The sequence below is a fragment of the Diadema setosum genome, chromosome 8, assembly GCF_964275005.1.
Source record: "Diadema setosum chromosome 8, eeDiaSeto1, whole genome shotgun sequence".
Taxonomy (NCBI): Eukaryota; Metazoa; Echinodermata; class Echinoidea; order Diadematoida; family Diadematidae; genus Diadema; species Diadema setosum.
Window position 1 is genome coordinate 6,047,691 of NC_092692.1, and position 26,147 is coordinate 6,073,837.

General features: G+C 38.1%; 1 protein-coding gene across 1 annotated transcript; it reads left to right on the plus strand.

The window, feature by feature from the left end:
* The first annotated feature begins 14,655 nt into the window (after window positions 1–14,655).
* Window positions 14,656–22,122, plus strand: LOC140232350 (uncharacterized). Its single transcript, XM_072312478.1, has 5 exons — window positions 14,656–14,737; window positions 15,286–15,403; window positions 16,983–17,074; window positions 19,210–19,497; window positions 21,860–22,122. The coding sequence occupies exons 3-5, from the start codon at window positions 17,002–17,004 to the stop codon at window positions 22,120–22,122; spliced, it is 624 nt and encodes a 207-aa protein (XP_072168579.1). The 5' UTR covers window positions 14,656–14,737; window positions 15,286–15,403; window positions 16,983–17,001.
* The last annotated feature ends 4,025 nt before the right edge of the window (window positions 22,123–26,147 follow it).

The following is a 26,147-nucleotide window of genomic DNA, read 5'->3' on the forward strand; positions in this document are numbered from 1 at the left end:
TGTGTGCAGAAATGGGGGGGGGGGTAGTGGTGTCATAAAGTAGGACATCATTTTTAATAATGATAATAATAATAATAATAATAATGATAATAATAATCATCATCATAATCATAATCATAACAATATAAATAGTAATAATTATAATAATCAACAGTGCTTATATAGCATATGGAAACAGTCTGTGTTATGCCTTCTGTGCTCAAGGATAGAAATGATTGAACAAAAACATACAATTGCAATTACAATGATACCTTTTTTCACGTTTAGACTGTAATGACAGGTGTTTGCAAAGCAGACTTAGATTTGTCAACATTTGCAATTCATTTTGAATTCTGGGTAAGATTATTCCATATATGGTAGAGACATTACAAGCATATGAATGCCATTGCCTTTTTATTCAGAATAACAAATAAGTCACTACCTTTTGAATGAAGGTTTCTCTCTGGTGTGTTTCCTATTTAAAGTAGTTCTTTCAAATAGTGTGGATTCAAAAGTTAATACACACATGTATCAACATTTTGATCTGTATATACTGGAAGCTAGTGCAAGCTTCTTAGCACTGGTGAAAGTTTTTGTATATGTTTTTTTTTTTAATTTGGACACTACTCTTGCAGCAGAGTTTGGAATAGCTTGTAATCTCTGTATCTGTTTGACTGACAATCCACAAAGTAATTAATGACAAGATCAACATGTCACATTAAGAAACCATGAATTGAATGTACTGCTGTGCGTTTATCAGTAAAGTCTCAAATTTTTCAAATATTTTATGTGAAAAAATCAAGGAGACATTAAGGGATATTAATCCTACATACTGTATCTCTCACTGTCACCTTATTCACTGACATTACTCTTGATAACCATCAATCCATGGGTCTCTCTATACTGCTTTGTCACAATTATGCCATCCTCAATTTCCACTGTATTATATGCTTCCCCTCTCTGACTTTAAACAGTGCTTTTCACAACAAAACCATACCAATGTCAAATACCATAGATGTCTCTTCTTTTACTTTGTTTATTAACTAGCTCTCCCATCAAACTATTCATTTTGTCTCCCTTAGCCCAGCCACCATTATGCCAAACCCATAAACAATTTTCAGTATTTTTGAATTATGCCTACCCCAGCACCTGTGACACCCACAGCAGACGTAAACTAAAGTCAGGACCAAGTCAAGTCAAGTTGTGCAAGTTAGAAAGGTATTAGTAGACTGCAAGAGGGATATAAACAATTGGATGCTTACATTTCCTCTGCTTGCTCTCTCTCTGCAACTCAAAAATGACTAATAAACTTTGACAGAAAATGTTTTCTTGGATGATAGATGTACTGCAATACATAGCCATATTATTGCAGTCTGTGTCCACATCAGAAATTATGGCCTAGACATCATTATCTATGTCTTTTTATATTGTATATTTTTGTGGATTTTACTTTTGAAACAATAATGAGTAAATGCAGATCTGATAGCCACTTCTTACTGAGCTTAGATAAGGAACTTTGTATATGGTATCCTCTAGCAGTGAGAGAAAAGAAAGGGAAACATGAGGATTTTCATATCTTGCAAAATAACATGGTATGGTAATGAATCAAATTTCAGGCACATACTGTGCATAATATGAGTGCTTACAAACTTTTACAAAATTAGGGAAGATCAAGACTGTTTGCAGAAGATTTATAATACACTTTGTGAACTGTCACAGCAATTTAAACATCAATTAGTTCAGTCACTGTCTACGAGATTGTATTGCCTTTAATATGAAGAAGGTTATCCATACCAAATTAGCTAGTGTCTTTGTAATTATGTACTTGTATTCATATCATCAAATTCTAGATTGATTATAAAGTCAATGTTTGGTAAACAGCATTTGACTAGGTTGAAGTTAGGTGATGGGATATGGAAGGAGGTGGAACATTTTGGTCATTATTTTGTAAGATTTGGGGGCTTTAAAGGCAAAAGTCAGTCTAGTCTCATACGTCTGAATAACATTTTTGAATCTAAAAAAAAAAAAGAAATATTTTAGTACCCTGAATGCCATAAAATATAGATATCATCAAGGTGGATGATACATACAGAGCTTGGTATAAATGTTAGAACATAACAAAAACCTTCGTTACGTCTGAAAAATAAATGAAAAGTAATGTACTGTACCTTAACTTCATTCAAGTTGGAATCTTCATTATATGAGTAGTATGATCCACGTTTAGTTTATTGAAAAGCCATATTTAAAACTCGTGTACTTACGTGATAATAAATCTATGAATGAGAAAAGATATCCAAATAAAGCTCATTTAGTTTTTATGTAATTTAAAAAGTTTTGTAAGGTGTCACGTGTAGGAAATAAATAGAGAGATTGTGTGTTTGTTTGTGTGTATGTGTGTGTTTGCGTGTGTGTAAGGGAGAGAGAGAAAGAAAGTGAAAGAAAGGGTGGAAAAGAGAGTGATATTACCAGCACAGAATTATTTTCTTTACAAGAATGACACATTCACAAAGCGATAGAGCAAACTGATTACACGTCATATTCGAAAACAACATGCTTCGTGGTTATAGCACGAGATACAGTAATGCTCCGAGGAAGAGAGTGAATCTTGAAAATTATGATCCGAAATAATGTGCAGAAAGACCGATGCAATGATCAATGTGTAATATAATGAAGAACAACTCAATAATAATGCCTTTCTGCGAATGGATGAGAGATTTAGAAGGGGGAAAGAAAAAAAAGTATCAAACAAAATCTTGATACCCAATTCATATCACTAACTATACAAAGGAGCATCGCTAATGCGCGCGCTCGATTATGTGCGCGCGCGGCTATGAGAAATGATGAAGATAACCTAACGCGCAGCGCGTGCGCGCCGATGGTGTCACTTCGTGAAAAATGAAATCCGCACCATGCGCGAAGAATCAAAGCGGCACGGCCGACCGTGCCGGTTCGTGAAAATATTGGAAGCGTTGTTTACGTGTTTTTGTGTTTTCACGAACCGGCACGACGGACTTTGCCCGATATTTCAACGAAACTTTTGTTTTTCACGATGAACCAAGAACATGAAATACACAAATAACTCCTAATCTGTCGTGCAGTGTGATATTTAGGTAACTGGACGTGAAATATAGGCGCAATCATGGATTTTGCAAAGGCAAAAACTTCAAACGCGATTATCTCGAAACTTACTTTCGCGGCTCCGGGGCCGGCTGTGCCGGTTCGTGAAAACACCAGCGAAATGGGGAAAATCAAAATGGACATAACCGGCCCACAAATAATTACTGTATATAAACATATGATATACATATAATATTCCTCTCACCTCTGTGGTATAATTCATAGTGATGACGATGATGATAACGATGGTAATGATGATGGTGATTATGATGATGATGACAATATTGATGAAGATGATGATGATGATGACAATGTTGATGATGATGATGGTGACGATGATGTTGGTGATTATTATGATAGTGGCGATAAGGAAGAGGATGAGTCTAAGATGCCAGGAAACCACCAATTCTTAACCTTTGCAATCTTTAGATTCATCTCATTTCAACCCTCTTAAACTTTTGTCTCTGTTTTGTTGTTTCTACAGTTCTATTTGGCATATTTGACAGAAGAGTATCATTATAAATAAATATGTTCAATTTTACAGAAAAAAACAAACATGTAATTCTATGAGCCTTCTGAAGAAGCTTGGTCATATACTGTAAAGATGCCTGAGAAAAAAAAAATGTACTGCAAATTTAATACAAAATACAAAAAATCAAAGAAAAAATCCAGGTATGAAAACTTCCCCAAATACAATACATAAAACAAAACAACACTTAACTAATTATCTCTGACAATTTATGCCAAAAAAAATTCATCAGAATTGAAGATATGTAATCTTTTCACAGTACCTATACAATACAAAATCCATTCGTTGTTCATTGCAGATATAAGACACATTTATAACAGAATAATATACTGATATGGAGCGCAGAATGTCCAATACAAATAAGGGGTACATATTATTGATGATAATCAATATCATTGACCTATAATGATCAATATACTATACTGTACTCGCCAAAAAGAAACATGTGAATATAAGGCATGCATAGGTCCGCACATGGGCCCGCTCGTGTGTGTATGTGTATGCGTTTTGTGTGTTTATAATCATGTGTGAGTGTGAAAAATTAGTGTGTGTGGTGTATGTGCATGTGTGTGTGGATGTGTGTGTGTGTTTATATGTGGGTATGGGTGTGTGTATTCATATGAGTGTTTATGTATGTGTGTGTACATAGAACTAGTTAGATACACCAAGAATATTCCATTGCAGGCTGGAGATATGCCGGTTTTGTCCAAGAGGGTTCGTTGCGGGCGGCATTATAAATGGCAAACGAGGTAAGAATAGCAATTTTCGATATGGTTCTTATATATTCCCGAATTCTTCGGGTGTCACTTACAAACTTGAACAGCTTAGTGACTTGACGTTTGTTTTCCTTGGTAACCAGTCCCCTGGATCCTACCTCGAAACAGATTAACTCACATGAGTATCCTTGGTATTCAATGTCAAGCACCAATGAGGCGTATTTTTCAGATTTTCTGTTGTGAGCGGAGTCAATGTTTGATTCAAAAGGGACGGTGAGCTCGCCAATTACTACTGATTAGCTACTTTGATTGACTAAGACTATGTCTGGTCTTTCTGGGGTGGGTGTGAGATCAGACGGAACCGTACCTCCATTGATGTCATGTCCCGGGAGGTCGGCATGACAGATAACTTTGTCGGGCTTCACTTTGCCTATGAAAGAGACCACGTATTGCAAGATGCTATCATGTCGATAATTGTACCTACCCTGTTCCAGTGCACTTTTGCAATTATTGAGAATGTGCAACAGGGTTTCGTGGTTTCCGCATAATGTGCAGCGGGTGTTTAGCCTTTTGCCCCATCTGCTGAGGTTGTCTGCCGTTGGAAGGGCATTGATAGCCGCACGAGTTATAAAGCTCAACACGCCCTTAGGGAGGTTACTGATCTCCATGTAAGGTCACCCTTTTCTAACTCCACCAACTTCAGAAAGTCACCCTGAAAGACCAAAGGAGCGACTTTAGATCTCCAATAATCTTTCTGTTCCTCTTTGAGTATCCCTTTGATCTTAGTCTTTGTCTTTCCAATGGTTACATCTTGTGTTTGATGTACATAACTTTCACAGACTGCAGCATTACATAATGACATTTTCTTTGACCATTCTGACTCGCGTGATACTTTGTTATCCAGAGCATTTTGAACCTTATTGTCAGCTCCCAAACGGGAGGATGCATGTGCTAATACATGACACTCTTTGTACAACTCAGATATGGTTTTGAATTGGAGACCATCTCGGCTGTGGAGAATAGCCGGGGTAGCGCCGTGTGTTGGTATCTTCAGCCATAGTTTTAGTTGCTTATTATAGTTACCATTCCGTCAAGGATAGATAACTGGGTGTTTGTCATATCATGTACAGTAAGGACATAACGCAAAGAAGGCAAAGAGTATCTGGTCAGCACGGCTACTTTGTATTCATTTCGGACATGACTTTCATCAACATTGTTCAAGATATGTGACAGTTTCTCTTTGATAAACATGAAAGCGTCGCTAGTCTTCATCCAAAATGTTAACAATGAGCCCAAGAACTTTTCAGACTTTTCTTTCACGTTATGAATTGGAGTGCCATTAATCAAAAACTCAACATCGCTTGGCGATCCACAACAGATCGAAAAACAACAGCATTTTGATTGCTTCAGAGTTAAATTCATACTACCAGTTAAAGAAGCAATTTCATTCATCACACGTTGATGCGTACGTTTATGACCTGTGATTAGATTGAAATCATCTGCGAATGGCACACTGATATACCGTGTTCCGTTCATGTTGTAACCAAACTTATCTTCTACTGACTGAAGATAATTTAGAATAGGATTAAATACCAGCAGGAATATAATGGGGGACAGGGGATCACCTTGGAACACACCTCTGTGAAACTCAAACTTAGAGGTCGACCACTGGGGTCCTCGTACCTCCCCGTCAAGTCTAGAGTACAGGTTTTTGACATAGGTTCTGAGTTCGATAGGGAAGGAGTAGTATTCAAGAACATAATGAATGAGATCATGCTCTATTGACCCGAACGCATCCTGGAGATCGAAGAATGTTACATGAAGAGTTTTGTTCTTAGCCTTTGCATGACTGAGAAGTTCATGGAGGACTTGGTTATTCTCAATACAACCGCTGACACCCCTCAAGAAAGCCTTCTGCATATTAGGGTTGATAAGACCGTTTTGGATAGCAAAGTTTTCGACCCTCAGCGCAAGTATTTGATGGTGTAGCTTGCCGACGCACGACGTAAGAGCTATCATCCTAAAGTTCTTGGGGTCGTCAGTCGAACCGGACTTGTGAATAAGGGACACAATGGAGCTCGACCAGTCAAGGGGAGGATCCGCGGTCCGCAGAAGTTTCGTGAACAGCGTTGCCAGATAGTGGTGCGAGCTAGGTAGCTTTCGCAGCATCCCATACATTATTCCGTCATTACCTGGGGCAGACGTAGGTTTTTTTCCTTTTCAGAATACACTTGATATCTTTGGGTTTAATTGGACTGAGGTCAAAAGATCTAGTGTCCACATCAATGTATGGGAACCATGATAATTTTGCTTTGTCGATGGGATTGCCAGTAGAGTATGCGTCTACAAAATAACGGTCAGCAGTTTCTCTTGTGAATGACGGTTTAGTGGAGGGTTTCTCTAGGCATCCTGATGAACATTTCTTGGCAAAATTCCAAAAATCTCTCAAATACAATTTTTCCTGACGTCTGGCTTTAGACTCGTTTCTCTTATCCCTCTCAATTCTCTTCAGATGACTATGGGCCTTGACTGCTTGTCTGAAGAGTTTCCTATCTTCTTCAGTCGCATTTTTTCCCGTATGCCTTTTTTCTAAGTTTTTTTTTTTTATCTTGGTAACATCTTGCAGTGTTTTTGATGAAAATCTGGAGTAAAATTTGCTGCACGCACTCGTCTCGTCAAGAGTACAGTCGGGATGGCTTAGTAAAATCTCTGTCAAAATGTCAACAAAGTGTTTATAGGCTTCTTTCGGACTGATAGCGTCAATGGCTAACTCATGATGAATAGGGGCTATTCGCGCTTTTAAATCGGAGTCTAATCGCTTCCATTCATCAGCATCTAAGTTCGGAATGTTGAACTTTGAGCGACAGTGACCCGATTTGACGCCAAGTGTGAGAAGGGCACTTACAATCAGGATTAAGGGAATCTGGGCCATGATGAATAGCACACTTCTTTAGATAGAAGGATGAGACTTTCCCATACACAGGATTCCGTCGGCAGTGTTCCGCAGTATGTGAATATACAGCAATAGGAAATGTAAGTCTTACGAGTGGGACTAGGCAAATGGATCCAATACAGTACAAGAATTGGAACAAAATTTGTCACTTGATATTTCTCAGATGCAATCCCCACAAAACATAAAGGCACTCACGATCGGCGATAAAAGACTCTGGATCATGGTGATGGATGGATCATTAGTTTGAAATAATAGACAAACACAGGCACCTGATTCCGTTAAAGCATGGTTCAGCATTATACGAATATAGCATGCAGTTGGTGGGACTGAGCACATGAATCCATGACAGAGCAAGCAGTGATCAGGAAAAACGACACTGGATATCCCTTATAGATGCAGTCCCTCAGGGCATGAAACAGACTCATACGCGGTGACAGATACATACACAATATATCAAACAGGTATGATGGTGCGATGGATTGGGCGACTGCGAAGGCACAGGCAAAATTTGCAACGGGTGTAAACCCTACAGCCTAGCAGTATCCGCCATCTTCTGACAATCTTGATAATGAAACAACTATATTAAAATTCAACCATTTCCATATACACAAGTGTTAATATACATTAGTGACAACTATGAACAGTACATTCACACAGGAACTCGTATACAGATACGCAATACACATAACCATTAATAAATATACAAGTACATTGTATATCATGTAGGCCTATATACGTGAATTTCATTGATAGTTTCAATGCTTCCAGTCATTCAATGCAAGATGTGTGTGTGTGTATGTGTGTTTGTGTGATATCCATACATGTACCAATTAACATCATCAAAGTTCAGAGACAAAACATAGAAGATGAGCGCTAAGGGAGATGTATGACCTACACATGTTATTAATCACTGTCAAGAGAGTCAAGTTTGTTCGTTTTTTTGTTTTGCTTTTTATTTTTAGTGCAGTTATGAACGTATCTGGAAAGCTCACGGTAAACATCTCTCATACATGCATATAATGTATACATTATATGCATGTATGAGCGATGTTTACCGTGAGCTTTCCAGATACGTTCATAACTGCACTAAAAATAAAAAGCAAAACAAAAAACGAACAAACTTGACTCTTATGTAATCTTACTGACTGAAGCAGCTCATGAGATCTATTGGAAGAGAAAGACGAACTACAGCAAAAGAGAGTAGAGGATGAGCTGCAGCCACTTGCCGTGGCTCATATAGGCACCACAGAGTTACAAATCAATTTCAGCCACATGGCGCTTTATCTAATATTTGCTATAACTCAACAAACATACATTATTTTTGTCTTTTATAAGCTGTGCCTTAGAGGTAAAGTTCAGCCATGCAAAAGGACTAAGCCTGAGAATGACTGCTGATTGGAAAATATTTGCTTTATTACATTGTTCTTATTTTGGTCAGTGTGATTATGTGCCATTCTGCGGCTAACTATACACAGCCCTTTCGCTGTACACGACGTCTGGTCGGAGTCACTGCAGTATGCTTCTACTAATATTACATTTCAATGGAGCATACAAGAAATGCATTTTGTGTTTGCTTCCACGACCAATTACCTTTAGGAATTCCACAGAGAGAGTTTAGCAGAACATCCCGCCATTATTACATATTCATTTTAGTACTTCAATAATTTAATGACATATAGGCCGATAAGTTTATAGCCCTTACCACCATCTAAGGTAGAGGTGGAGATACCAGTAGGCCTATTAACGGGCTGGTAGGCAGTGGGCCTATTCTTCGTGGTAGAACTCTTAGAACTGGTTTTCCAATGGGTCCATGTTCTTTCTTCCTCTGATTACGTTGGCGAAAATTAAACACACAGAAAAAAAAAAACACATAACTGTTCACAATACAAACAGGAGCCCACACAGCGTTACACATGCATGGACACACGTACTTTTTTTTTTGTGGATAATTTGACGTGTGTACACGTACACACTCACACAAACACACACACACACACACACACAAACATATTATTTGTAATTACACGCACACATCATTTCGCCGTTATTATGCTAGGTGTTACAAAAATATTTTCCACTTTTGATTCTTAATAGTTTAAAAAAACTATATATCAGACAACACTTACATTGATATGAGCAATAGCTGAATATTGTACAATTTAGTTGGAGGTAATTTAAAAACGATAGCATGAATAAGTTTCATTGAATTCAGGATTTATCTTTAAGCTTTGTTCCAGATTTTGTTCTGTTTTCAACCCTGTGTATACAGTTTTAATTCTACACAGGGGTCAATTCGTGTGTATGGGGATGTGTGGTTAACACCCTGACAATGGTCCTGAACAATTGCCTGGATTGGAATGCTCTATCTAATATTCATGAAAAATTCTACTATCACTAGCTAGTCTTTATTCATCCTGAAATGTAGTGGATGCAAACACGTGAAAAATGTGCTTTTTTTTCATGTGCGTGCAATTTACCCTTTACCATGAATTCAGAATAGCAATGCCCAGGGCAATCCGTTATAAATTATTAATAAAGCATTAATGTGCCTTGGAGTAAGAGTCCAGAAGCCTTGAAAAGGTGGTATATTGTGGTATTCATGTTTATTGCTCAGCGTCATTATAAGGACACCTTTATATAGGCAATACATATCAATGGTTCTTGTGTAAATTTCAATATTGTACAGAGGGTAAAAAAAAAATTGATCAAACCTGGAACTTAACTTTAAAATTAATCATTGATTTAACAAAACTGATTCATGCTTTTATGTTAGTCAAATCATCCCCAACTATTCATTGTACTCTATTCAGCTTTACTCATATGGATACCAATGGCGGTATTATCTGATGTATGATTTTAGAACTATTAAGGATTAAAAGAGGGTATTTTTTTCTGAAACTTGGTATCTACATTACTTTAGCTGTCTAGTCACATACGCCTATTTATAGGTTTAACTTATACCATATGTAGTTTAGTTTACCTGCGCATTTTGGCAGAGGTTTGATTTTTGATGGTAAGAGGTCTTTGGGGGTAGTACTGTGTCTTCCACTCTGAGTAAGGTGGTTAGAAATAAAGATACAAAGGTATAATGAATACATACAATTCATACAGACAATACTCGCAGAGAGGCACACACTGACAGTGACAATTTCTTTCTTATGCCACCAAAATGTATGGGTATTGAAGGAAATTAATTTGAGCAAACATCGTGCTGAACAAATGAAATTGAGGTATTTCATAATGTGAATCATGATATACATATATATATATATATATATATATATATATATATATATATATACATGGTGTCTAAAAAAAAACACAACAACTATACACTTTTGCAATGGCTGCCGAATAAGAAATGTATGCTACTGGGGGAAAAGGTTTATACGTATGGATAGCTTTTGGACTCAACTTTCATATGACACCAAAAAGTCTAAAAATAATTCATGCTTGAATGAGCACTGATCACTTTTGTAAAAGGTATTAAAATTGGTGCCAAAATGAAACACTTTTAACATTATTACCGAGCTCACGACTCCAAACCTCACAGCCGAAAAAATCCTTTAAGATGTATCATATAAAATTATATAAACATATATATACATACACACACACACATATATATATATATATATATATATATATATACATATATATATATATATATATATATATATATATATATAATAAATGTATATATATATATATACACTCAACAAAAAAGTAAGTTCCCCCATAGCATTTTAGATATATCTCAAAGAGTATTTAACCGATTTTTATTATTCAAATGGAAAAGGAATTCTATTATTGTATACTCATAACATGAGTGGCAAATCATTGCCACAAGATATCATTATTGGTGTGAAAAAAATGCATTTATGTCAAAATGCATAGAAACAAAAGTTGCACTTTAGTGATTTGCAATGACTTTTATACAAATAATCAAACAACCACTCATGATTCTGAACATTTAAGCATGGCTTATTGCATATTTCTCTATCTCTTTCTTTTCATGAGCATAGAGTGAAGTATTTGATATTTGATATGTCCACCATCCGCTTCAACGAACAGCCGGTCTCTTCCTCATACTGTTAACTAAAGTTTGTACTTGGCGCTGCTCAATGTTGGCCCATGCTCTCTGCAAGATGCGCTGAAATTCTTGCAGTGAAGTGTCATCTTTCACCTTCTTGCTCGCTTTCCTCTTTATAATAATATCCCACATATTCTCTCCCATACTGGATTACAGTCAGGGGATCTTTCAGGCCACTCCATACGTTCGATGTCATTTCCCTCAACAAACTGATCTACAACTTGAGTGCATGATGCAAAATGGCCATAGACACGTTAATGTGATCAACCCAATTGGAATTACAAATCACATGGCTTCTACCAATATTTTCATATTGAAAAGGCCTTTTGTTTAAACAGTATGCATAACTATGTTTAATAGAGAAGCACATTGTACCTGAAGAAATTCCTGAGAATTACACAATTTAAAAAGGTCATTTGCTAACTTACATAGGAAATGTATACAATATGCTTCATATAGCCTGAAGTACAACTTTTTTTCCATGCATTTTGACATAAAATGCGTTTTTTTTTTTCATACCAATAATGATATCTGGTGGCAATGATATGCCATTCATGTTATGAATAATGAAATTCCCTATCCATTCCCGTTTGAATTATGAAAATCCGTAAAATACTTTTTGAGATACAATATATCCAAAAATGTTAGGGGGGAACTTACTTTGTTTGCTGAGTGCATATACATATATATATATATATATATATATATATATATATATATATATATTTCAGGAGTATTATAATACCTGTTGCCATGTTCTTTCCTGTTGTCTTGTTGATGAATTAGCGTATGACATCTTCAGAGGATTGGTTTTGATGTTATCTCTGCCATGCTGCCAAATTGAATACGGATGTAAACACAAAACAATGAGATACGCCATTTTAATTATACATAAGGTACAGCAAAAAAAAAAAAAAAAAAAAGATAAAGAACGAACAAAACCCCTATAAAACAATTTTCAAGAAGATAATTTAGCGCCAAAGTCATGGCTGATCTCTTTCAGGTCCAGCAGGTAGACTTTGTGCTATAGGTCTATATTATAATAACAAAAAATAATTTCCATGCTTATAAATAGCATATACACACATAATAATTATAAACGCATAAATAAATGTACATTGCATTTATTCCTATGTATTCCTATATTGTTTATTGTATATTCTATATTGTAATGTATGTCTATATTACATAGGCCCTACTCCGAATTACGGCCACATTAAACATTAAAAAGCAACATAGCTCTACAAAGCAGGCTCTAAAAACACCAATTGTGACGCAGCATCACAAAACCAACAAAAAGTCGCCAGACATGGATATTTAGTTAAGGGCAGATTCTGAAAGAGCAGATTCTAAACTTTAAAATGATGTATAGCTCAGTCAAAGGGACTCCCTTAACCTACCTAAATACTGGAAAGAAAACAAACTCTGGAAAAGTGTAAACTGAGAAAAGAGGCTCTGAGGTACAAGGTCTATTCAAGCACTTAATCTTTCACCAAGCCGCGCTAGCTGTGTGATGAAAGGGACAAAACACAGGATGTCAACCAACGGAGTAACAAAATGAAGGGATCATCAGATTAAGCTGAAATCAAGCATGTTCTATCAACACATTCTGTTCATGATTAATGCCATCTTACAAAGCAGTAGCACTATCCATTCAAAAGTTATATGACTTGAAAGTGAAGAAAGTACAAAGGATTCAAAAGAAATGAAAAGGAGTCTAATACATTCTATCTGATCATTCTATGGTCTCCCCAAAAATGGTTTGCAGAAAAACTGTTCAAAACACACTTTCCCATTCGTGTAAAGACTCCAAACTACTTATATACACGTAGTGTAGAGGAAAGATAGCTCTTTCACAAAATATGAAAACTCATGCAAGATTGACATGGTTGGCCCGTTTCACCTGTTCTGAGACCTCATGTAAAATCAAGGGGTGCGACATTTGTTTGTTTTGTGGTGCACGGTCACAATTAATAAGTCTGGCTTGTACGGATACATTATTATAATTATACATACCATTTTTAAATGACCACGTAAGGCTGTGACAATGATACATGATACAATGCCGCGTAAATACGAACGTACTACTTTTCTGCAAATTATTTTGCTATGATAAGAAACCTATGCATTGGTAGTGTGTATACTGGCCGCAGCGGAAGACTCATAGAAGCCGGGATTGCTTTAGCTGTGATAGGCCTACCAACACTAAAGTAATTGACACCATGACATGTCATTGGACTCGAGTAAAAGAACTCCGGAAGATTTTTTCTTACTGGCCGCAATATCGTAAAATTCCGAAATCTCTATTCTAATGGTCGTTGTTTGCATTAGGCCTAAATAAGATTCAAGCCGAATTTCTGGCAGCAGGTTGGACGTAACTCAGCCTTACAGTACGTAGGGCCTATATTATATAATCAAACAACAGTATTCCACCCATACGCCGTGTTTATTATCTCGTAATGACACAAATTTTTAGGCTCTGCGGACCCTGTACACGCCATGCACCGATGCTAACCCCGCGTTCGGGCTGGTCGCAGTTACACCGATGCATGCTTTGAGAGAGAAAGCGACTGATACGAAGTTAGTATCGCGTGCAAAATCGAAATCACTTAAATCCATATACTTACTATATTATGTCTTCACTGAAATCTGCATGCCCTCCTCTGTTCGAGTATGGTGACGCGCCAATTCAGGCTATTTGGAAGACAACTCGGCCTTAGCAAATAACAAATTCGGCCTTGACGTCTTACCCGGTACCTGACTTTGAATATACACTGCATGCGTTTGTGCTAGATGTGGTCTATTCTATTTGTGCTATTTGTGAGTCTTACTGTGTCTTTTTTCTTTCTTTTTTTGATGGGGCGGTGAGCGGTTAGGTGGCGGGTTAATGGTAACAACACGCCTTGAAAACCGTATTTGACTATGACATATTGATAAGTATATCACAGGGCCTACATTCGGTCTGAAAAACAAAACAAACAAAACAAATGCCATGAAGAATACATGTATAAACGAACACAAACATGTAAGGTACAAACATCGCAGTCTGGGAAAAGACTAAATTTGGGAATACCAAAGCAAAATGGCGTCGTTTGGGGAATCCCCTAACTTTACCGTCAGGTGCACGCACGCACGTCTCTCTAGCTCTCCGCTCGTCGTGGATCAAAACTAGAAAAAAAAAAAAAAAAAAAAAAAAAAAAGATCTCTACCGTGTTATCGTCTTCGTTTGGTCTTAGGACTTTTCATTGTATGTACAATGCAGGAACCTATTCTATTTGCGTGCATGTTCGTACAAAAAGTGATGAATGCTCGGTGAAATTCTGCATAAGAAACTCACTCGGAGAGAGCAGGTAAATAACCTGGTTTATTGTTACTCGTCTGGGTAGGAATAGAAAAAAATCATGAATTTCGGGGACGTTGACGGTTTACTGCACCCAGAACGTAGACGTATTGTTCATGGTATTAAAGTACTGACTGTATTAGACCAGGGAGGTGGCCTCCCTGCTATTGTGTAAGACCCAGAGCGATGTAAAGCCTACCTGTGTTAGTGCCATAAAGGAGACTTCATGCTTCACTAATTCGTATAATGAAGCCAAGCTTTTCCAGTGATTTGTAAGACGTATCGTGCACGGCAGTACAAACTAAAAACGTTAGAGGAAGCGAATAGTGAATGACAAGACAATGCTGGTGTACTATTATTGCATTGGCTTCGGAGGGTCGTAATTACACCGTGGTGATTTTTACCAAGTGCACATTGAAGCAGTGAAGGTGGGATCCATTTTGACATCCATCGCCCTAGAATATATTCCACTCTATTAAATCAGAGAAAGAGTATTTTTCACACGTCTGTTTTGCGTTTTCATTCACGCGTACTGTTGCTATCACATACACTATACAGACAAACAGTCTTCGTAAGATTTGAGGCAGCTTGTGCGACAATTCAATAAGACCCTACTTTCTTGGACCAGCTAAGCTGTTATCTGCGTCGCACCCGAAGAAAAATAAAAGATCTTCGAGTAAGTCGTCTCAAACAAGTGTTTGCAAATACTGTGCTTGCATGGCTTGATAATCTGTTTGTTGTCCGTGTGTGTGTTTGGAGATTATGATAGTATGGTATATACGGGCCCTGCATGAACATATGAATGTTGTATATATATATATATATATATATATATATATATATATATATATATATATATGTACTCAGCAGAAAAAGTAAACACTTTTCAAGGTCATATATTTCTCGTAGAAAATTTAGCTAGATATAAATGTGTATGTTGATCGATTTGTTTTCTTCGGCTTCATGCATGACTAGACGATAATCACCGTTCAATACATGCAGGACTGTCGGGATTTATGATTACGTTTAACTGAAAGACGGAAATTCCTTCTTCTTTTTTTTTAACAGAAAATTTGTTTTCATTTTGTTTTCATTTTTGTTTTTTGTTTTACCGAAATAGGTGTAGTCGCCTGACAGATATTTAATCATATTCTTGAATTGTTTGGCAAACATGCATCCTCAGCTATAAATACACATGATAAATACACAATTTCTTGTGTATAAACAGACTGGGTGAACAAGGTGAATTCAAGTATACATTCTCTTATACATAACAGGTATCTAATGACAATTATTGTGTTCCACTGAAATCAAGAAAACACACTCTCTTTACTATCAATATTTTGTTATAGTTATATTTTCTATAGAATGAGGAATTCTCTCAGTCTGAGGCACCCCTCCCCCGCCAGAAAAGAGAGATTAAAGTAACAAAAAGAGAAGGCGAGACAAAGAGTGGCCTAGAGAGGAAGGGAGAGGGAAGGAGGGGGAGAAAGGGAATGAATTTTCCCAAACAAACGATCTGCAAGAGTACAGCCATGTGCTGTATTGTGTGAAATGATATCCATTGGTCCATGTGTGTGTGTGTGTGTGTGTGTGTGTGTGTGTGTTCAAGTCACCACATGTTCTAGGTAGGCTTCTTAAAGGACAAGTCCACCTTCATATAAATAAGGATTGAGCGAATGCAGCAATATTAGTAGAACACATCAGTGAAAGTTTGAGGAAACTAGGACAATCCTTTCAAAAGTTACGAATATTCTAAGCAGTCACTGCCGGAAGAGAAGACTACTACAGTGTATGATGTCACATGCATACAACTATAAGAAGGAAAATAAAAGGAGAATTAATTCACAAAACTTTACTTTTTGAATAAAGTGCATATTTCTTCGACTTGCTACTGATGTACAGTATGTTAAGGGTGATATTATTCCCCCTGCCTTCTGAAAGAGAGAAGTCAAGTGTTCTTTTGTTATGCGAGAAAAATAGAAATGTGTTGATTTTTCTTTATTCTTTATTTATATCGTTGTACTCATGTGACATCACAAGCTATAGTAGTCTTTTCATCCAGCCGTGACTGAGCAGAAACTTCAAAAGTTCATAACGTTTGAACGGATTGTCCGATTTTGCTCAAACTCGCACTGATGTGTTCTACTAATTTTGCTGCATTCACTCAACCCACATGTCTATGAAAGTGAACTTGTCCTTTAATACTTATTCTGCTTCTGTTGAACTGAAAACTTCTGTTCTGACTCTCTCAGTTGCAGGAACCATTCTGAAATGGCACAGAAAGTAGGCCCAGACTGCCCACAAGGTACCGGTTCGACGTACGGCACAATGCATAGCAAAGAAGGTATACATTGTACGTTGTCTTCTGCACCATTTTCACGCCACAGAGGTCCCACCGTACTGGGGAGAAATGAACAACATGCCGGTCTTAAAAACAACAAACAAACAAAAAGGATAATTTGATCTGTCCTATATGTATAGCATTTGACTTCCGAGTATATTTTGAAAAGTTGTATCATCAATGATTCATTTACAAAATCATGCATTGGTATCTCAAACTCCATGTACGGTCACATAAAGTCTGTGTTGTCAATCACAGACCCCGTCTTGTTATTTGTTTTTGTAAGTGTTAAGCATTCTCTTCAGTCACCTTCATCGTAAATATATATATATATATATATATATATATATATATATATATATATATATATATACAGTGCACTCCCGTTATAGCGAACACGGTTACAACGAAATTTCGTTATAACGAAATAAAACTTCTGGTCCCAAAATTATCGCCATCAAAGTCTATGGTACAAAATTCGCTTATAACAAACACGGTTATAGCGAAATTTTCGTTACAACGAAGTCTTTTCCGAGCGCCACTGACAAAGAAAAACAACTAACGAAATGCGGATCGCGTTCGAAAATACGTAGCAGAACAGGCATTATTTTGTAGCGTCTCTGCATGGGCGAACGCTTCATATCACTGTGTGTTCGCTCCGTGTGTCACGCACAGTTTCCGAGGGGAACTCGTGTCGTCATCTGAAATTAAATAACTATTCGTTTTATTATTCCGGAAGTTCTGTATTACAAAACACACAGATTCTGTTACACCTTAAATGTGCGTTAGTATGGGAATGACATTTTCATTTGTCGATCAACGAGCTTTTCGGAAAACGAACAGTACATTGCATACTTCTATTCATATTATGAACTTTCGGAATAACGAATCTTCGAAAGAGGGATCGAAGCTTCAGATGAGCAAACCTTCGGAATCCCGGGAATGGCGAAACTTCGGAATAAGGAGCCTTCGGAGTAACGAATTTTAATAAGAAACGAACCTTTGGAATAGCGAACTGTAACCGAATCCTAAACCATCATTTTCTATACCTGTGTGACAATACAAACAACTTTATGCTCTCTTTTAAATGAAATATTTAAACGAAATTGAAAAGGTATTACCATCCCATTTCACATAGCTTTCCAGTGTATGATGAGTATTCAACAAACAGAATATGATATACAGTAATTTATATGCGTGGCTTCCTTGTTTTCGTATTGTATTTGTTCGGTTATAACGAAATTTCGCTATAACGAAATGAAACTGCCGGTCCCGAGCATTTCGTTATAACTGGAGTGCACTGTATATATATATATATATATATATATATATATATATATATATATATATATATGACGGTGCATCACAAAACAAACAAAAAGTCGCACCCCTCGATTTTATGTGAGGACTCAAAAAGGGTGAAATGGTTCAACCAAGTCAGTCTTGAGTTTTTATTATTTTCAGAGAGAGTTATCCTTCTACATTATTCTTCAGTTTGGGATCTTAACATGAATTGGAAAGTGTGTTTTTAGCAGTTTTTCTACAACCCCCCCTTTTTTTTGGGGGGGGGGGAGAGTAGAATGATCAGGTATTTCTTACAGGCTGCTTTTCATTTCTTGAAATCCTTTGCACACTCTTCACTTACAAGTCTAATAACTATTGAAAGGATGAGGTAACTGATTTGAAAATTGCGAACATGCTCAATTTCACCTAAATCTGATAATCCCTTCGTTGTTGTTGGTCCGGTGGTTTACAACCTATGTTTTGTCCCTTTTATGGCACAGCTAACTTGGTAAAGATTAAGCGCTTGAATAGACCCTGTAACTTCAGAGCCTCTTTTCTCAGTTCACACTTTTCCAGAGTGTGTGCTTTCTTTCCAATATTTAGATAGGTTAGAAGAGTCCTTTGAATTGAGTTATACATCATTTTAAAGCTTAGAGTCTGCTCTTTCAGAACCTGTTCTCAACCAAAAAATCCATGTATTGCGACTTTTTGTTGGTTTTGTGATGCAGGGTCACATATATATAATACAATGAATAGCAGGGATAGGACCCAGGGGGTGATACTTGTCACACTGAAAATATCATTTAACGTGGTCTTTTGAATCTCTTGAATTTCTGTACTACTTGTACATCCAGGTCCTCAACGTCGCATCAGGATATCCGTATGCTCGTCTTCAAAAGAGGAGAGTGTGTCAGGCTTTCGTCACTACCTCCAGACACTGAGGGACAGGCGGCAAGACTTGATCGAGAGTGTAGAGTTCCATCCACTGCCTTACAACAATATCAACAAGTACAAATTTCCTGAAGACAAAAAAGTCGACGTCATGCTGCTATGCCACTCTATTCACAACAGGAGGTTCGCCATTACGGATGTTGATGATGCCCTCTACAACAAATACTTGCGCTACTGCACGAAAAAGCTAGGTAATCTGATTTTTACATGTCCAACATCGACATTGTAATCGCTTTGTTTGACTCAATTATAACGCGAGAGTATAAGATATCATTGAATAGATTGAATTGCCGAGATGAACATTTTCTTGTATGTCGTCACGACTTTGGAATGATTAAACTCCTTTTTATTGTATAGAAGAACTAGAAATGTCGCTATGGCGACTGGTATGCCTCCCCATAATGTATGGTTCTCCGACTAGGTCTATAGCACAATGTCTTGACAATGTGCGATGACAGCTTCACATAACTGGCAAAATACTAAAATAACATGTTTATCACAAATGCATTGAGTGTTCACTATCCTTGAACTAGGTTTATTTGGATGAATGGCTATACTGTCTAAGAGTGCAGGTATTTAGGGATTTGAGGATTTGTACCCAACTTTTGACCCTTTTATAAGTTTAAATAAGAAGTGACATTTAGCACTTTCACTTGACCTTTGACCTTTAGGCAATAAACTTCCAAGAGAATCTGTATTGGGTTGCGTCATGTATGCATACACTAAGTTTCAAGAAAAAAATCCTGCGGGCATTGCATAATTGTAGATAAAAGAAAAATAATGACAGTCTGATGAGTTGACCTTGACCTTTCACCCCCTGACCTTTGACCCATGACCCCTAAATTCCCAACATGATCACTGCAGTCAGTTCATGCATAATACTAAGTTCCATGAAGATACCTTGAAATATTTGTGATATATGGAGAAAAAAAGTGAAATTTTAACATTTTCACTTGACCTTTGACTCTTCTTGACCTTTGACCTCATGAGCCGAAGCTCTCTCTGGGGAATCTTTATTTGGTAGTTCATGTGTACACCAAGTTTCGAGAAAATACCTCCAGGCATTGCATAGATATAGGGGAAATAGTGAAATTTTGAGCATTTGACCTTGACCTTTTGACCTTTGACCTTGAGCATGTGCGCCAAATAGTTGATAGGCACAGCTTCACCCACTCATACATATACATGCCAAGTTTCATTAGGATACCTCAAACAGTTTTTTAGATACGCTGTCCACAAAATTGATGACGGACGGACGGACGGATCAAGGACGGACGGACGGACAACCCGAAAACATACTAAGTAATGACTCCGGTGACACTTGGTGGCGGAGGCAAAAAAAAAGAATCACTTGCGTATTCCATATAACTTCAGGCAAAGTCTGAGACATGCATAACGAATACGAGTTCCGAAACAAGACGTTTTGTCACGTGATCAGAATACTAGCACTTGTAAGGTGCCAGAATTGATAATCTTGAAAGTAGAATGTTTCATTAATCGTGTATCATTCTATGGATTTTTTGCTGCTGATGGGACCTGTAATTTGAAGGACCGTCACCATCTCTGTATGGGAATAGAGTCTATGTGAAGATTGTATCACTCTGATTGAAAGACGCAATGTTTTGAATATTCTATAGGTAAATGGAAATGAATGAAAAAAAAAATGTGGTAATGGTGATCTATTGAGAGCTACGTAGTGGATTCGTAAAAGCGTTCACAATTTTCTGAAAAAACTGCCCACTTTCTAAATTCAACCCACGACTTTCCAGCGTCATTTTTTTTTTTAAGTACTTCGAGACGGGGATGGGGTGTTTCGATGCAATTTCTATTCAAACTGAGGAAGAGATTTGGTGCAATGATGATGTCACGGTCTATAACCATACAATCTTCATGAGGGTTGGTGCTGTGGCTTTGCCTTTGGCTCAGTCCGGTAGCGCGTCTGTCTCCAGATCCAGAGGACCCGGATTCGAGTCCCGAATCTGACTGAGCAATGTGTGATATCATACCGTCCCATCATGATCTAGTAATATAAAGAGGCGACACACTTTGTCATGTGAATTAAATGTAAAAATGGAGTTTCTGTATGTCATAGAGTCAGAACTCATGCATGCAAGTATAAAGCCACGGCCCTGCTTCATTCATTCATTGCTATAGGCCTATAAGAGCAAGGTGCATAACGCGGTGAAATGGTCCTGCCTTATATCCAACTCATCCCATAGAAGACCAGCAAGAGCATCTGAATTATGGGCTATCGAGCCATCTTCTCAGATGCACAAAAATTAAACAAACATGTCATATACTTTTCAAATGCCATGATATCTGAAGTCCAGGTATATGTTGATGGTTCGTACATGCTTATGTACAAAATAATGTCGAAAACAGTGCCTCAAGCATTGTCAAGCACGAACCTGAAATCGAAATTTTTGTATTATTTGTTTGCAAAAAAGAGAGAAGATATTAGATGCTCAAAACACTGCAGTACTTCCCGTGCAGAGTACAATGTAAAAAACGAAAGTTTACATTCTTATTCACGTGTTTGATTTTGCATGATAGGTCAGGAGAGAGTTGCTGTGATTGCGCACGATTTTGAGGACTTGGGCGAAGAAGCTGACAAGAGGCGCATGGAGTCGTTCAGAAGCGCACAACCAACGACTTTCGAGCAGGCCGCCCTCGCCTTTACTGCCGGAAGGCTGGATGGTTCTCAGCCAGAGATTTCGGAGGAAAACTTGCAGAAACTGGAGCACTTCTTTAACAATGCAGCGTCTCAAAGAAACTCAAATACGTCGCACCCGTGTAACTGTTGTGTAATAGTGTAGCAGTATATAATACCGAAGTTGGTGACAATGAGATTTGGGGTGCCGCAAACTGTATGCAATAACCGCAAGAGGAGAGTCAAGAAATCTGATGTGTGTATCACTTCAATAGTGATTGTGTGTGAGTGTGTTTGTGTGTGTGTGTGTGTGTGGGGGGGGGGGTTGTAGGCTACCTATGTGTATTGTGTGTGATTTGCAAAAGTGCAGAAGGTAAGATGGGGTAATTTTTCTGTTTTGATTAAAAAATAACACGTTGACTGCAATAATGCAGCTAACTACATCTCACAATGCACAATATGTCTATTGACAACGTGAGGGAAAAGAAGTAATGTTGGTTCCCCTTGCTGCGGAAGAAGTTCGTGTTTTCTTTTCCAAAGAATCAATATTTTTTTTCCCTTAAATGACTTTAGTATAACCAGAAAAACGGCAAATGAGATGAGCAAGAATAAGCTTAGAATTAGTGGGATACAATTCAGTGAACCAACATTACTTCTTTTCCCTCACGTTGTCAATAGACGGTTCTATGAACAGTACCCCCTGGAAAACCACCCTCCGGATAACTACCACCCGGATAATTACCCCCCAGGACAATTCCCCCCTAGGGCAACTACCCCCCGGACAACTACCCTCCAAGGGCAATTACCCTCCAGGGTAATTACCCCCTAGGACAACTACCCCCCGGACAACTACCCTCCAAGGGCAATCACCCCCCAGGGCAATTCCCCCTTAGGAAAACTACCCCCTGGATAACTACCCCTCGGATAACTACCCCTGGATAACTACCCCCTCGGACAACTACCCCCTGGATAACTACCACCCGGATAACTACCCCCTGGATAACTACCCCCCGGAGAACTACCCCCTGGATAACTACCCCCCGGAGAACTACCCCCTGGGTAACTACCCCCCGGAGAACTACCCCCGTGGGTAACTACCCCCAGGATAACTACCCCCCGGATAACTACCCCCCGGATAACTACCCCCCCCCCCCCCGGATAATTACCCCTCGGATAATTACCCCCCGGATAATTACCCCCCGGATAATTACCCTCCGGATAACTACCCCCCCCCCCCCGATAATTACCACCAGGATAATTATCCCCAGGTTAATTACCCCCTCCTCCGATAACTAGACCCCAGATAACTTCCACCCGATAACTACACCCTCCGATAACTTCCCGAGGATGATTACCCCGGATAAGCAAGCCTACAACTCCCCCTCCCCTATAACTATCAAGACGAAAATTACCCCAGGACAGTGCACCACGCCAATTACCCCCTGGGTAACTACCTCCCGGGTCATTGCCCCCCCCCCCCTCATCTTACCTTTAATAAAAAAAAATATCATTACTACAGGAAACGAAGTTCTTTGTATTATTTGCCAGGAATCACGGAGATGCCATACTGATACATCATTTTATGAAAACAACATCTTAAAGATTTACGAGTTGTATCGTTTGCACTTAGGACAACTTATGTAAAAGCTTAATTTCTCCCTCTGTATTTTGACTCTATGTTCATAAAAAAACAAAGCTGTCCCTTCATATCCTACCCGGTAATCCAGTAAATGTCAATACCTTTAATCAAACTATTTTCGCTAAATCTGTATTTTCTTTTACTGTTCCGAAATTTCGGATTTCTCTTGATAGTATAGTTTAAAAGAAGTTTTAAGTTTGAATGCCTTTACCATTGAACTAAAGACATTTTGAAGAAATGTTACACTTCAGAATGAGTTAAACTTTTTGCAATATTTTTTAACCACAATTGTCTATCGTTTACCACAACTCCATGTAACACTTCTTTATTTTGAGGAGCTTATATCTCATGCCTCACGTGCCCTGGTTTTGACCCATCATCTTCCTCTTCCCTCTCGCTTTTCTCTGTCCACTGTGAAGGTAGTCTATTCCTGTCATTCATAACTCACCTTTCCTCTTTCTCTCATTACAAGGGATTTATCTCGTGTGTCTTCATGTGCAGTGCACTCCCGTTAAAACGAAATGCTCAGGACCGGCAGTTTTGTTTTTTTTTTCGTTTTAACGAAATTTCGTTGTAACCGAACAAATATAATATGCAATGTATAACGAAAAGAAGGAAACCACGCATAAAAAAAATTTTGATTGTTGAATCCTCATCATACGCTGGAAAGCTATGTGAAATGGGAGAATACCTTTTTAATTTCGTTTAAATATTACATTTCGTTATAACGGAGCGCATTTCTTTTGTTTTTCTTTGTCAGAAGCGCTCAGAAAAGACTTCGTGATAACGAAAATTTTGTTATAACCGTCTTCGTTATAAGCGAATTTTGTACCATAGACTTTAATGGCGATAATTTTGGGATCAGAAGTTTTGCTTCGTTATAACGAAATTTCGTTATAACCGTGTTCGTTGTAACGGGAGTGCACTGTATCTTTATTTGTGTACTTCGTCTCTGTCTTAATTTGCTTTCTTTGCATTGTTTCATCAATTTTGTAACTATTTTACTGTTATGTACCGTTAACGCTCATTTCAGAATTGCCCTACTGCATTACTGGGCATATTAACAACTAGTATATCAAGGATGTGGGAAGAGATTGTCACATCCTTGGTATGATCACTGCAGAACATTACCTCCCTTGACAATTACTCCTTATTAAAATTAGGCTCCAAACAATCACCCCTCTTACAATAACTCTCCCCCCAGAAAATTACGTCTCTCATTGTTATTTTCGAACACATTAGCTATTTGAATTGAAAAAAAAAACCAACATTTTTTCATATCGTCTGGTTTTGGTCGAGACCTAACTTCAGGTTTTAAACATCTTTTGGGTGAGATAATTAGAAACCCCTTACGAAATATTAAAGAGCATGTTATTCCAAGAAGGATTCAATTTTTTGAGAAAAAAATACTCTTGAAATGGTCGGGATAAAACAGAGCAGCCCTATAATGTAAAAAGGATTCTGTCAACTACAACTCTCCCTAGATCTATTCAAAAAGAGGGTGCAGGACAAAAGACTTCGTTAACAACTAGGGGTGTTTTGTAAAAAAAAAAATCCCGTTAAACTCGTAATATTTTACTCTTTCTAATGAGACTAACTTATATTTGAACTGGATTTCCTCTTAAAGTGTCGAGAACATTTATTTGAAAACTAGCACAATTCTACTTGTATGTAAAACAAGCTGTAATTTTACTCTCATGACAGATTAGGGCACCTTTTGATATAAGTTGCCAGTTATGACATCTTGTTAGTATCTAATAATTTCAATAAAACCATGGGTTCTGCTTGATTGATAAGCTCGAGTCACTGACTTGTTACCATGGACCTGCGTTGATCGACCTACAACGATTGGTAATTGTGTGGAACTGACAGCTTGTCAGGACTGATAACTTTCATAAAACCGTGCCCGGATCCTATCAGAAATTATAGCTTTATATCGAAGAGTCCCTCGCTAATGTTAACGGAATATGAATTGCAGTGAAATCAACTCTCCTTTTCTTATGTTTATCGTCTATCATGTGTTATAACGGTAGAAAATAAATGACAAGCCAAAAGAGTGATGACAGTGTAAGAGAAAGGTGCATCTTCTGATATGGTGTTATGAACTTATGGAAAATATACGACGGGTGGTAACTTTCGGGGGGGCGGGGAGGGAGGGTTGTCCAGTAGGTAAGTCAGGAGGGGGCGGGGGGGGGGGGGTTCGGGGTATTGTTAATGGGGGGGGGGTAGTAATCCGGGTGGTAGTTATCCTGGGGGTAGTTATCCGGGGAGTAATTATCCGGGTGGTAGTTATCGTGGGGGTAGTTATCCGGGGGGTAGTTATCCGGGGGGTAGTTCTCCGGGGGGTAGTTATCCAGGGGGTAGTTCTCCGGGGGGTAGTTATCCAGGGGGTAGTTATCCGGGGGGTAGTTATCCAGGGGGTAGTTATCCGGGTGGTAGTTATCTGGGGGGTAGTTATCCGGGGGGTAGTCATCCAGGGGGTAGTTACCCAGGGGGTAGTTATCCGGGGGGTAGATGTCCTAGGGGTAATTGCCCTTGGGGGTAGTTGCCCT